This window comes from Natator depressus, chromosome 1, assembly GCF_965152275.1.
Source record: "Natator depressus isolate rNatDep1 chromosome 1, rNatDep2.hap1, whole genome shotgun sequence".
NCBI lineage: Eukaryota > Metazoa > Chordata > Testudines > Cheloniidae > Natator > Natator depressus.
The window spans coordinates 42,466,840-42,481,213 of NC_134234.1; the positions used below are offsets into that span (position 1 = coordinate 42,466,840).

The 14,374-nt window shown below is 38.9% G+C and overlaps 1 protein-coding gene across 6 annotated transcripts in view; it reads left to right on the top strand.

The window, feature by feature from the left end:
* The window catches only part of TNFRSF19 (TNF receptor superfamily member 19), a 129,958-nt gene that overhangs the window by 14,094 nt on the left and 101,490 nt on the right, over positions 1 to 14,374 (top strand). For all 6 annotated transcript variants that reach the window (XM_074958380.1, XM_074958398.1, XM_074958417.1 and 3 more), the window contains 2 exons: positions 3,450 to 3,552; positions 5,290 to 5,400. In XM_074958380.1, coding sequence (XP_074814481.1) covers positions 3,484 to 3,552; positions 5,290 to 5,400 — 180 coding nt within the window. In that variant the 5' untranslated portion in view covers positions 3,450 to 3,483. The remainder of the gene's footprint in view (positions 1 to 3,449; positions 3,553 to 5,289; positions 5,401 to 14,374) is intronic.

A 14,374-nucleotide genomic window follows, 5' to 3' on the forward strand; every position in this document is an offset into this window, starting at 1 on the left:
TGAGTCAGTTATTCATGTACCTCAACCACTCGGATTATTTTTATCTACATTTCAGCAAGAGAAATGAAATTTTTTTACTCTCTACTCTTGGTACAGAAGTCTTGTGTTGTACACTGATCATTCTTCTTACATATAATAGCTGATATCTCTCCTGGGATTTTGTTTTAGAGGAATTGGGACAGTAACTTAAATAATTGCATGATCTAAAACCACAGTCATACATCTCTGCTGAAAGGATTTGAATACCTTTTACACCTATTAAGCCTGACTGAGTGTCCCTGAAGTTTAAGAATCAGATGTTCACAAGTTTCCTTTGCAAGTTGTGATATTTATTTAGAGCTTAAACCCAGATATCCTTTTGATAATTTATCATTTTTAAAGCTGAGAAAAACTGGGAGATTGGTAGCATTATTTATAAACTGAACAGTCAACATCTGGTACAGCAAAACATGTAGATGAGTTGTGAAAGTCTGATAGATAGATGTCAGTTCAAAAACACTTGATTTTTGGAACTTGATTCTGAGTTTGTAACATTTTGGAACTCCTGATGTTTGAGGGTGTTGGGTTTGGCAACAGAGTTATAAAGCTGGTAGATTTTTTGTCAATAGAAAATATTTCACGGTTGTAATAAGAAAAACATTTCTACACTTAAGCCAACAAAAATGTGTCAATTTAATACAGTGTGTGCCTCTATATGCTTCTTAGATTCTAAAAATCTACAAGCAATATCCTGTAATAGGATAATTTCACAGTGACTCCAAAAGCTAAGATATAGGAATGTATGAGAAATGAAAGGTTACTGTCAGTCTTTACAATAGAATTTTCTGTACTGATGAACAGTCTTTGCCATCTGATTTTAAGGTTTGACCTTTGTTTTTAATCCACTTTTGATTACAGTATAACATTATAATAGTCAAAATGTATTTATATCACTGGCTTTGTTTCAACAGTAGTTTTAATAAATTACATGTTTGCCAACTGATTTTAACACTATTAAAGTTTCAGGTTATTGCATATTGGAAAAAATGTATAGTATGAATGGGGCTTCATTTCACAAAGTTAATATAGTTTTACTGCAGTAAAACTATTACCTATAGCAAGTGCTACATCTGGTAGCTAATAAATCAAGCTGTTCTTAAGTTATGGAAAAATAAAGAAGAGTTTAAGTGATTTGCTCTGAAAAACTATCCAGACTGTTTAGATTATGCCACAGCTTCATATTTTGGGTAATTTTTAGTACACTTTAGCAAGATCATTTAGATAGGTCATTTTATATAGAAGTGTGAAAATAGTTATCAAAACAACAATTTTACATTTTTAAACTTCTCTTTTTACATTTCACAGATCTATTTTCACAATGAAGTAAAACTTAGACAAAAGTACACATTTTCTCAAAACAGAATTGCTGTTTTTAATTTTTAAAGAAAACATTTAAATGAAAAATCCCATATTTGAACTTTGTGATAGTGTTGTGATTATGGAGATCACTATTTAGTGTGTTATAGATTCCTAATTATATTCATATTATGTTTTGTTTATCCCTTGTCAAATAAACTGTATTACTGAGGAATAGACTAAATGGTATAAGTGCACATAATTCACTAATCAAATAATAATTGAACAGTCAAATCAAAGCAATTTAAAAGCTATCAATTTTCAGTTTTATGTTTAGTTCAAATTATTCTTAATTGCCTGACTTAATGCTTTCCTGCCTTTAAAGCATTAAAGAAAATGAATAATTTATTTCATTTTCTTCCATGAGAATATGAATTTTTGATACCGGAAAATGGAGTAGAGTTAAATTCTGCATCTACTGAAGCCAATAAGAATTTTTGCCATTGACTTAAGTGGGGCCAGGATTTCATCAGTGTTGTTTATTTCAAAGAGTACAATAGCCATCTTAAAGTTCATATTCTATTGTTTCCTTAGTTTTTTAAAATTTACCCTATATAATAAAAAATCCACATTCATGGAGTTTAAAGCCAGAAGGGACCATTCGATCTCCTAGTTAAGGAATCTCAAACTCAAGTCACCACGAGGGCCCCATGAGGACTAGTACTGCATATCTGAAACCTGTTCATACAATGATACAAAAGTATTGTCAAAGTTTGAAAAAAATGAAAGAGTAATATAGTCTGCTATTAAAAGTATGTATTAACTTTTTAAAAACTGTAATGTGAAGAGGGGTTTTAATGAATTATATAAAAACACCTGTAACTATTCCTTATGTGGTCAGTAACACTGATGATGATCTGCACCAGTGGTTCCCAAACTTATTCTGCTGCTTCTGCAGGGAAAACCCCTGGCGGGCCGGGCCAGTTTGTTTACCTGCTGTGTCCGCAGGTTTGGCCGATCGCAGCTCCCAGTGGCCGAGGTTCGCTGCTCCAGGCCAATGGGAGCTGCTGGAAGCGGCGCAGGCTGAGGGACATACTGGCCACTACTTCCAGCAGCTCCCATTGGCCTGGAGCAGCGAACCTCGGCCACTGAGAGCTGCAATCGGCCGAACCTGCGGACGCAGCAGGTAAATAAACCGCCCTGGCCCGCTAGGGGCTTTCCCTGCACAAGCAGCGGAACAAGTTTGGGAACCACGGATCTACACTAACAGTCTATCAACATAGCTGTAATGGCAGGAACTTTTTAAAGTAACTATTCAGACAAAATACGTTGCCACTTTTAACAAACATTCTTCCCAACTACTCACAGCAAAGAATCATACATGCTGAACTTCATACCTAGAACCAGCTGAGCCCCTTTCCTACTCCTCCCAAAAACACATGCAGCAAGGCTTTTAATAATTTTCTTCCCTTGTTCCTTTTTTTAATCCATTTTCCAAGATGGTGGTGTACTGAAATGTATCTGTGACCAAATTGATCATTTATTCTGAATTTCATAGAACATTTGCTTAGAATGTGATGCAGTCCACTGAACGAATCGCATTAACTTCAGTGGATTTTGGATCAGCCCCACGAAGCAATAGACTGGTTTATATGTCTATTTTCCTATATTTACTTGGCATCTTCCAGGTATGCAGCACACTTTAAGTCAACTTCATGCATTGGAAAACAGTTCTGTCAGTGAGTCTTGATGTTCTCCAGTTGCAGTTGAACAGCAATATCATATTGTTCTGTGCCTGTTCTGAGTATTTATTGAAGTGAATGGAAAAAATTGCATAGAAATTGAAATGATATATTGCCTTTTGTCTGTATAGCCACTCATTCTAAAAACAAACAAACAAACCACAATTTGTATTCATTTATTAGGTGAAAATTAGGTATTCATTATTTTGGCTTTTAGGAATTATTTAGCTGAAACATTTGAGCAATGTTGACAAATATCTATTTCAGCACACTACAGTATACTATAATGCTGAATTTTAAATAGTACATCCAGAGTAAACTCATTGTCCAACCTGGGGATTTTAAATACTTTCCTTTTTTCTTTTGATTTAGTTCTTCATAAGGGAGAGAGGTTTAACCCTAAGAAATGGGCATTGAAGGATTACAAAGACAAGATAAAATAGTGAAGATGCTTATACTATTATTAGTGTATTTGGTAAGTAAATAATGAGAACTTCCTTTTCTTCATCATGAATGTTGGAAAATAATTGCATAAACTAGTGAGGTGGAGTAATTTATATATTTTAATACAACTATTAATATACAGAATGCAGTATTTTGAGCATATCAGTTTAAGTCAATGACAATTCGTTATAGGCTCTTCCAGTTTAATTACTCTATTCAAATTGCATGTGACACATCTTTCCATCCCACTTTTCTGCCCCCCTGCCCCCCAAAAATCCACCTCTCTCTGAATATGCCCACATGAAGGATGGTTTGATTGGGCAGAATAAAACATATATCAGTTTAGTGCTTGTGCAATATGTCAGTCTATTGACTTCTGAAGTTGGAGCAAGGATCCCCAGGGTTACGCATGAGTACATCATTGATCACCGCTCAGTGCAAGGTGCCAGATTTAAGGCATAGGAGTCAAGTACTCACTCTATTTATGCAGAAAACAGCAACAGCACAATTGGCAGCAATGCAAGCTTCCACTGTCATTTCAGCGTGCCTGAACTCTGACCCAGAGAGACAATCTGTAGGAATGAAGATAGTTCAGTCTCCATAGCAGATTCATGCTTTGGCCTTACTGCTGAAACTACCAAACAGGGAGATAACTGAATGGCAACTGTAATGTGATGTGGATGCCCTTCCACTTGGAACTAGACTGACTACCAAAATCATCTTCCAGAATGTGCTTTTGATGAAAGTGATTAACTGGGCCTTAGTCATTTAATCAAAAAAGTGTGTGTGCACTTGAGACAGAATGGTAAATGTACTGAGTTTGATGCTGCAGTAGGATTTGCTCATGGAGACCCCTGCACCTCTGTAGGATCCCACTGATTTTACTGAAACTGTGTAATGGTGTTTCTGCTTGTGGTGCAGATTGCAGCATCAGAGCTGTAGTTTCTAGTTTGGTCATAAGCTGTAGTTAGAAATCGCATCTCTATGTGTATTTAATGTATTAAGCAAGAAAATAATTGTGTGAATATTAGTGCAAATTTTCAAAAAAAAATTTTTTTTAGTGTTCGTCCTAAACTCTCGGTGCCATTGAAAATCTCTTTAAAAATGTATACTTAAATATACAGATTCTATTCTTTTTCCCTGATTACAATATCCAGATGTACAGATGGTTTAAATAAATGAAGCCCACTCTTGCAATTTAGAACAAATTAGAGGTATAAAAATATAGGCCAAAATTTTCAAAAATGGGTGCTGAAGTTAGGCCATAAAACCATATTTAGACACCTGAATAAGTCGCCTGACTCTTTTTTTTTTTTTTTCCCCAAAAGTACTAGTCACCCACAGGTCCTATTGAAGTCAGTGGGAGTTGCTGTATGCTGAGCACTTTTGAAAATCAGGCCACTTATTTAGGCATCTAAATGTGAATTTAGGAGCCCAATGTTACACTCCAATATTTGAAAATTTTGGCGATATTCTAGAAAGATATTTCCACGGAGTTGGCATTAACCGAGCCATCTTGCTTACAGAAAAGACCTTTTCTCAAAGTGAATTTAAAATAAGAAATTATTATTTTAATATCATTTTTAAGTAGTATTAAGTAATAAGATTTGTGTTGGGTTAAAGAAGATATAATTATACATTCTATTTTAATTAATTTTATACGATTGTATAGTGTTTAAAATCAATTATTTGCCCTAAATGTAAATGTCCAGATTAACTGTAAAGCATTATTGCTAATTTTTTTTAACTATTTGATTTTTTTTTTAAGTTGAGTGAAGTAATTTGTGAGACGGGGGATTGCAGAGAGCAAGAGTTCAGGGACCATGCTGGAAACTGTATCCTCTGTAAACAGTGTGGACCTGGAATGGAACTGTCAAAGGTAGGTATGGGATATACTGCCATGTGACACTTTCTCGATTTTTTTTTTCCACAAATATGTTCACGTATGTGGTTAAAATAATCAATATCAGTTTATTCATGAAAGAACTTTTATGGGGTTCAGCTTGTTGTCCACATGTATCACTTTATAAAAGTATGCAACTTTTAGTTCCTATACGTAACCCAAGCCTATATGGTTCAGAAAATAGTGATGCCATGCAATACCCAAACAGCAATGATTAAGGCAATTTAATCTGGAACCATAAACACTACACTGGTTTTTAAAGACATTAGATTTTTTTTTTCATTTTTTTCTCCCTCATAGCACTACAGCATAAGAGTGTTGGGTGCCTTACCTGTGCATTTCTTATCTCAACACATTCGAATTTCTTTCAAGTGTAACCTTGTATCTGAGTTTCCTGAGTTTATAATGCTTTATTGTGGAGTAGTTACAATATCTCTATAATATTTTTTTTTACTTGTAAATTACTGATATATACTATCAACCTAACTCCATTTTAACATCCTTTTTCTCTGAGAATTTCCTTATTTTTTAAAAATTAAGACAAACACTGGGTTTCTTGTTTAAAGAGAGTGCTACCATGTGATAATTCCAATGGATTTGAAGATATGTTATATAGTATAAATCTTAAAACATGTTTTTAAAATTTAACTTTTAAGGGTGAATTCATCAGGACATGAAAACAACATAAAGCAGCCAGTTTCCACTAGCTGGTTAAACCATATTTATAGCTGCTTTTCATGATAACAGAAAGCAAGTAGTGTGTACTGGTCTATCTGGATCTTAATTTGCAATTGACTTATTGATTTAGAGCACGGCCCGTGAGACCTGCACAGTCCCTGAGTCCCAGTGTCACTATACTTTGAATTCCCCCAGCAGTGTTGCCTCCAGCAGGGCAGCCTCAGTGCTTCTACTTTCCCATGCATTCAGCTGCAATATCTAGCCACCTGCTCAAGGGGTGGAGGAACTTGATGGGGCTAGCGGTGAAAGAGAACAGTCCCAGCAGTGAGGGAGGGAGAGACTCGCTGAGGGACATCAGGCAGCTCCTCTCCCTCCTTTCCCAGGAGTCTCTGGCATCAGTTGTCCATCTGGGGGGAGGTGTGCTGATTAGCCAGCATTCCCCCGCGCCCAGGATTTATCTTGGAGCAGGAGCCATGTGGAGCCTCTTTCAGCTCTGCTCTAGCAACTGTAATAAGAATTTCCGTGTGTGTGTGTGTGTGTATATATATATATATAGCACATGAGGCAGTGTGCTTTAGTGCATGGTCTTGCAAATCCTTACTTATGTGAGTAGTCCTATTGAAGCAGTTGACTTGAATAGGACTTTGTGTGAGAAAATGTTTGCAGGATTAGTCTCAGATTATGATCTCTTTGGAGCATGTTACATAATCTTCTGTGATTTTTACAGAGCTATGCACAAATCTGACACTTTATAAATTATATTAATACATTTTTAAAACAAATTGATTATTAATGTAACCATTACTACTCTATTTTATATAGTGCAATAGATGTGCTTGCCACTTAAAAGGCAAATAACAAAGACAAATTCCTGCTGTAATGAGTGTACAATCTAATTTAGGTTTAACAAAGAAAACTAAACAAAAATAGAATGGCCCTGGCTTATGACAGTAAACAGATCAAGCTATATGGTTTTGTTATATAGTCTTTCAAGTAGTTCCAAATGCTCAAGAGAGGCAATTAGTTTAGCGATGAACAAGTTACTATAACTGTCTGTTTGTACATATGCGTTATGACATTAACCATTCACTAATTGTATCAGGAAGCTTCATCAATACATCTAATTGTAACTATATTATACAAATACATTAGAAGCAAGGGGTAGAGAAAGAATAGAGTAGGCCCATCAATCAATGAGGATGGGAAGACAGCAACAGAAAATGCAGCAGTGGCCTGTGCCAAATGCCTCTTTTGTTTTAGTTTTTACCAAAAATGTTAGCAGTGATCTTACAACTAACATAGTGAACATCAGCGTAAACAAGGTAGAACAAGTTAAGAATTACTTAGACAAGTTAGGCCTTGTTTACACTGGCAAGTTTCTGCACAGCAAAGCAGCTTTCTGTGGTGTAACTCCTGAGGTGTACACACTGCCAAGCCACTCATGCTTTGCAGCGCTGTAAAAAAACCACCCCGACAAGAGGCGTACTTCTTTCTGCACCCAGGCTACAGTGCCACAGTGCCAGTGTAGACACCCTGGTTGATTACAGTGCTGCAATTGGCTTCCGGGAGGTGTCCCACAATGCCTGTTCTTGCCTCTCTGGTCATCAATTTGAACTCTACTGCCCTGTCCTCAAGTGACTAACTGTGGGCCCCACCCCTTAAATTCCTTGGGAATTTTGAAAGTCCCCTTCCTGTTTGCTGAGTGACACATACAGTGGTCTCAGCGCATCTTTCCAGGTGACAATGCCTCCTCCACGCACCAGGCGACCCCCCAGTTTGCCTTGTGGTAGGCGTTCCGTTGCTCCTTCGCTTTGACCCTGCACTGCAGTGTGTCTCTGTCATGGCCCCTTTCTGTCATGCATCTTGAAATCTGTCCATAGGTATCATAATTCCTATGGCTGGAGTGCAGCTGGGACTGGACAGCCTCCTCTCCCCAAATGTTGATGAGGTCCAGCAGCTCAGCATTGCTCCAAGCGTGATGTCATGATGCACTCCGTGGCCTAAAACCAAGAATTGAAGGAGTGGCGGGACAGCAAGAAGAGGGACCAAAAGGAAAAGGCGGTCCCCCAGAATAAAGCCACGGAGCAGCTCTTAAATGTTATGAAGCACCAAGTGGACACACTACTAGCACTGCCACTCCGCGCCCACGCTCCCCTGCAGCCGCTGTCGCAAAACTCTTTCCCATGCGCCCCCCAGACACTGCCAACACACTCTTATCAACCTCCTGGCTCCATTCTGTACCCACTGCATTCCACTCCTGCCCTGTCACAGTCCAGCTGTGCGGACTTCCAGTACCCACTGCGCTCAACACCCATCCCTCTGCAGTTTACCCCTGCTGAAGTACAGTACCCGCTGTACCGTACTCCAAAGGACAAGGTTGCATATGATACCTGGACATACACAAATCTTTAACTGTCCCAGGACCCCACCTTCTACTGGGACCCTCCCTTCCCCCATCTCCCACAGTGCTGATGTGTTTTTTGTCTGTCTCTCTCCTCCAGTTGTTGTTTTTTAATAAAATAATTGTTTTGGTTTGAAAGAAATCTTTATTCCATTAATTGAAAGCAAACAGAGCCCTGCAAAGCAACAGGCAATTTTCTTAAACCTTCACAGTGCATCGTCTGCACCAATCACAATCACCTCCTAACATTACAAGCACTGTACTCCTGAGCATAGTAACAAATATTAGTGGCTTTCAGCTTCAAATTGCTGCCTCAAGATCTACCTGATCCTTATGGCCCCGCACTGTGCCCTTCTAATAGCCCTGGTCTCTTGTTGTTCAAATTCAGCCTCCAGGCGCTGAGCCTCAGTGGTCCAGCCCTGAGTGAAGCTTTCACCCTTCCCTTCATAAATATTATGGAGCATACAGCATGCGGCTATAAGCATAGGAATATTGTCATCGGCCAGGTCCAGCCTCCCATATAGGCAGTGCCAGCGAGCCTTTAAGTGGCCAAAAGCACACTCAACAGTCATTCTGCACTTGCTCAGCCTGTTGTTGAACAGCTCCTTGCTGCTGTCAAGCTTCCCCATGTATGGCTTCATAAGCCATGGCATAAAGGGTAGGCAGGGTCTCCCAGGATCACAATGGGCATTTTGACTGCCCCACGATGGTCTTCTGGTTTGGGAAGAAAGTCCCTGCTTGCAGCTTTCTGAACAGGCCTGTGTTTCGGAAGATGCATGCGTCATGCACCTTTCCGGACCTGCCTGCATTAATGTCTGTGAAATGCCCATGGTGATCCACAAGCACCTGGAGAACCATAGAGAAATACCCTTTCCGATTAATGTACTCAGTGGCTAGGTGGTCTGGTGCCAGAATTGGAATACGCATGCCATCTATCGCCCCTCCGCAGTTAGGGAAGCCCATTTGTGCAAAGCCATCCACAAAGTCACGCACATTGCCCAGAGTAACGGTCTTTCAGAGGAGGATACGATTAATGGCCCTGCACACTTCCATTAACAGGAGTCCAACGGTCAACTTTCCCACTCCCGACTGCTTAGCAACCAATTGGTAGCAGTCTGGAGTAGCCAGTTTCCACAGTGCAATCGCCACACGATTCTCCAGTGACAGGACAGCTCTCATTCTCGTGTCCTTGCACTGGAGGGCTGGGGCGAGCTCATCACAGAGTCCCATGAATGTGGCTTTCCTCATCCGAAAGTTCTGCAGCCATTGCTTGTCATTCCTGGCATGCATGACGATGTGATCCCACCACTCAGTGCTTGTTTCCCTAGCCCCAAAGTGGCATTCCACTGTGGTCAGCACCTCTGTGAATGCCACAAGCAATCTTGTGTTGTAGCTACTGCACGTGGCAAGATCTATGTCGAACTCCTCTTGCCTTTGTAATTTAAGGACTAACTTCACTGCCCCTCGTGATGTGTTAGTCAGAGTGATATTGGTCAATAGTGCAGGATCCATTCCTGCAGGCCAAAGAGGCAGCACACGCAGTACACAAGCCGTTGAAAGAGGGCACCAAATGCGGACAGAAGCACAGGTGCTGGGATGTGAAGCAATGCATCACGGGGCATTGGGACAGGACTCAGGATGCCCCGTGACCTCCTCCACCTTCCCACAACTCTTAGTGGCAGAAGAGGAAGAGATGCTCTGTGGAATAGCTGCCCAGAGTGCAGCGCTCTGAATACCGATACAAGTGCCACAAGTGTGAATATGTTATTGCGGAGGCAGCTGACAGTGTGAACACACAACAGCGGTTTCCCTTCAGCACTCTCTGAGTGGCGCTGTAACTGCCGGCGATGTAAATTTGCCAGTGTAGACATACCCTTTAGATGTCTTCAAGTTGGCAGGCCCTGCCTAAATACATCCTAAAACACTCATGGAACTGGCTGAAGAGATCTCTGAGCAATTAGCAGTTATCTTTGATATCTCATGGAGGACTGGAAAGATCCCAGAGGAATGGAAAAGGGCAAATATAGTTCCTATCCATAAAAAGGGGATTAAGGACAACTCAGGGAATTGTAGACAATAATCTTAACTTTGATACCCAGAAAGATAATGGGAGCAAATAATGAAACAATCAGCTTGTAAGCACCTAAAAGATAATAAGGTGATAAGTAATAGTCAACATGGATTTGTCAAGAACAAATCATGTCAAATCAATCTAATATCCTCATTTGACAGGGTAACAAGCCTTGTGGAGGGAGGGAAGCAGTAGATGTGGTATATTTCGACTTTAGTAAGGCCTTTGACACTGTCTTACGTGATCTACCTGTAAGCAAACTAGGGAAATTTAGCCTAGGCAAACTTACTATAAGGTTGATGCACAACTGGTTGGAAGACAGTTAGTTATCAATGGTCAAGCTGGAAGGGCATGTCAAGTGGGGTCACACAGGGATCTGTCCGGAGTCTGGCTCTGTTCAGTGTCTTAATAAATTATTTGGATAATGACATAGAGAGGACACTTCTATAAAGTTTGCAGACGATACCAGGCTAGGAGTAGTTGTAACTGCTTTGGAGGACAGGATTAGAATTCAAAATGGTCTTGACAAACTGGAGGAATGGCCTGAAATGAATAGGATGAAGTTCAGTAAGGACAAATGCAAAGTTCTACACTTAGGAAGGAATAACCATTGCACAAATACAAAATGGGAAGTTACTGCCTAGGAAGGAGTACTGCAGAAAAGGATCTGGGGGTTATAGTGGATCAAAATCTAAACATGAGTCAACAAGGTAATACTGATGCAAAAATAAAGTCATCATTTTGGGATGTATTAGCAGGAGTGTTGTAAGCAAGACACAAGAAGTAATTCTTCCACTCTCCTCTGCACTCATAAGGCCTCAACTGGAGTATTATGTCAAAATCTGGGCGCTTCAGGAAAGATGTCGACAAACTGGAGAAAGTCCACAGAAGAGCAACAAAAATATGGTTGAGGAAAGGTTGAAAAAATTGGGTTTGTTTAGTCTGGAGACGAGAAGACTGAGGGGGCCAAAAGGATAACAGTCTTTAAGTATGTAGAAGATTATAAAAAATAAAGTGATAAATTGTTCTCCTCATCCACTGAGGGCAGGACAAGTAGTAATAGGCTTAAATTGCAGCAAGGGAGATTTAGGTTAGACATTAGGAAAAACTTTCTAACTGTAAGAGCAGTTAAGCACTGAAACAAATTATTTAGGGTGGTTGTGGAATCTCCCTTATTGGAGGTTTTTAAGAACATTATTGACAAACACCTGTCAGGGATGGTCTAGGGGTAATAATTAGTCCTGGCTTAGCGAAGGGAATTGGACTAGATGGCCTATCAAGGTCACTTCCAGTCCTATATTTCTATGATTCTGTATAATACTGTTGAATAGTAGCATCTGGAAATAAACACATTATATCAGTTTATGGCAGAACTAAGGTTTTTTAAATGTACTTGTATTTGTAAAGTGAGAAATATATTGATAATTTGAAAACTGTGCAGTTATAAATTCTGTATACAATACATTCTCACATTAAAATGTTATAACACTATTTAATTATAAGAAATACATGTGATACTTGAAATATTTTAACCTTTGACAAGATTTTGAGGCTAGGTCACATGAAAAAGACATGAATTGTATGTACATGTTATTTTAAAAATATATTAAATTGCACTTAGTGAGCTGTATTTCTTAGACATCCCCAGAGATACATTATATAAGTTACTATCGGGATCTTTATCTGTCTCCAGAGGGGAAAACTATATTGCCAGAATATATCATGCATATATGCTGACAAAATTATTAATGACTTATAGAGAAAGTGTTGTGTATAAAAAGTGTAAGACATACTGGATCATTATGACAAGGAAGTTAGTGCACGTATATAAGAATAAAAATGTTACCCTAAGCATCCAAAACAACAGTTCTCAAATATACTGGCATGAATTCTTCTAATCATGTGGAGTCCTATTGATTTCAGTGGGACTCAGCACTAGTGCATCAGTTTCTAGGATCAACCTTAGGTCTAAGATTTCAGAAAAAAATTGTACAATGTATTGTAGTTGGCAATTGCATTGTAGAGATAATGCTTTGTGATCAGCTTTTAATTTGTACATGTACTGATTTTTGAAAATGAAATACATTTTAATGTTGCAATAACAAAAGCGAAAAATATGTTAATTGTCCTTTCTTATTTTAAAAGGTTTAAAAAACACTAGGAAAAATCTAGGGTTGTTATGCTAGAGGAGCTGATAAGACCTTCAAAAAGTATGAAGACTTCAAAATATCAGCTTCTGCATTCAAACTTGCCTGCGTAAATAATAGCTATATATAGCTATATATAACAAATAGGATATTAAAGAGACAACACTGACTTGAAATCTAGCAAATGTTAAATTATAGTTTAAAAAATAGTTTCAGATACTGTTCTATTCAGGTAGTTGGATCACTCCTATCACCATGACATCTGAGCACCTTCCAGAATTAGGCAGTTAAATAAGGAAACTAAAATCTATCAGATGTAGTTCCACTCCATTTCCTCCTATTTCACAGTGGAAAATGTTGTGTGAAGTTCTATAAAGTTATGTACATGCTCATTTTATTTTTCAAATAAGCAAATGTTATATGTTCTGTTCTTAGGTAAGATAATGTCAAAATGTACTTTCATTTGGGCAGGAGTGTTGTAGGATTTGTGATGGTACTTGGTTTCCATAGGAGAAAGTTCTGTAATCTGGGGCCAGGCCCCCAAAAATCCCTGTCTCCTGCATAGATGCATTTCACCCTTTATGGTGGACACTTGCATTGTTCCTAAGGAGTGGGGCTATTGAGGACAGTCATGGTTCCAAAGGATAAAGTGTTTTTTTAGGTATGCTGGGCCCAGATCATTTAGTGCTTTGAAAATAAAGATTGAGAACTTAAATTTAACAAAGTGTTCAATGGAGAGTCAGTGAAAAGAACAGAGTAATGGAGTAATATGCTGTCATTAATCTGTGTCACTAATGAGGTGTACTGCTGCATTCTGCATCATCTTCAGTTTTTTCAAGTTTGTTGTTTTTTCAAACCCATATAAACTAACTTGTAATCCTGAGAGTATACAAAGGTATGTGTTTGTCATGGCCAGATCAGCAGCAGCTATGAGGCACAGTCTCTTAGCCAGTTAGAGATAACAGTAGAAAGCATTTTTCTTGGATACTGCTATAAAATGGCTTAGCATCAATGAGGAGTCTACAGAATTGCCAAACTGCAGATTGTCTCAACAATCTGTGAGTTTACATTTTGGGGCTGTATCTATGGAAGCCAGCTCTTTCAAGATGTTTTCCCTCTGTCTTTCTGGTATTCAACTTTAGCCAGCCCTGTCTCATCCAGATGCTGACTCACAGCCAGACATTAGGGTAACTTGGTGACTGTTCAGTGTAGGTTGCAAATGACAGTTGTGTGTCTTCTGCATATTGTTAATGCTTGACTCTGAGAAGTTTCACCATTTCTCCCAGTGGCTGCTATGACCGATGTGATGCTATGGAATCATGGACTATTCAAAGACTATAGTATCAACTTTATAAATGTTATATGTATCTTTATGGGCTGGTTACTGATTGTGTTCCTGGATAAATCAGTAAAATAAGGTATGCTTCCTGCAGGAACTAAAGTCAACTGGGGTAAGGGGGAGAGGTGTGGAATTCATGCAAATCTCCAATTCTGAAACAATGTGGGAAGCAAGGGCTTTGTACTGTTTCCCCCTGGGGTGAAACTTCACAGATTGGACTGACTTGGTTCAAAGATTTAAGAAGGCAAAGAACTTGACATTGTACAAAATAGCAACCCTGACATAGGGAAAGGGTCACTCATGCCATCTGAGAA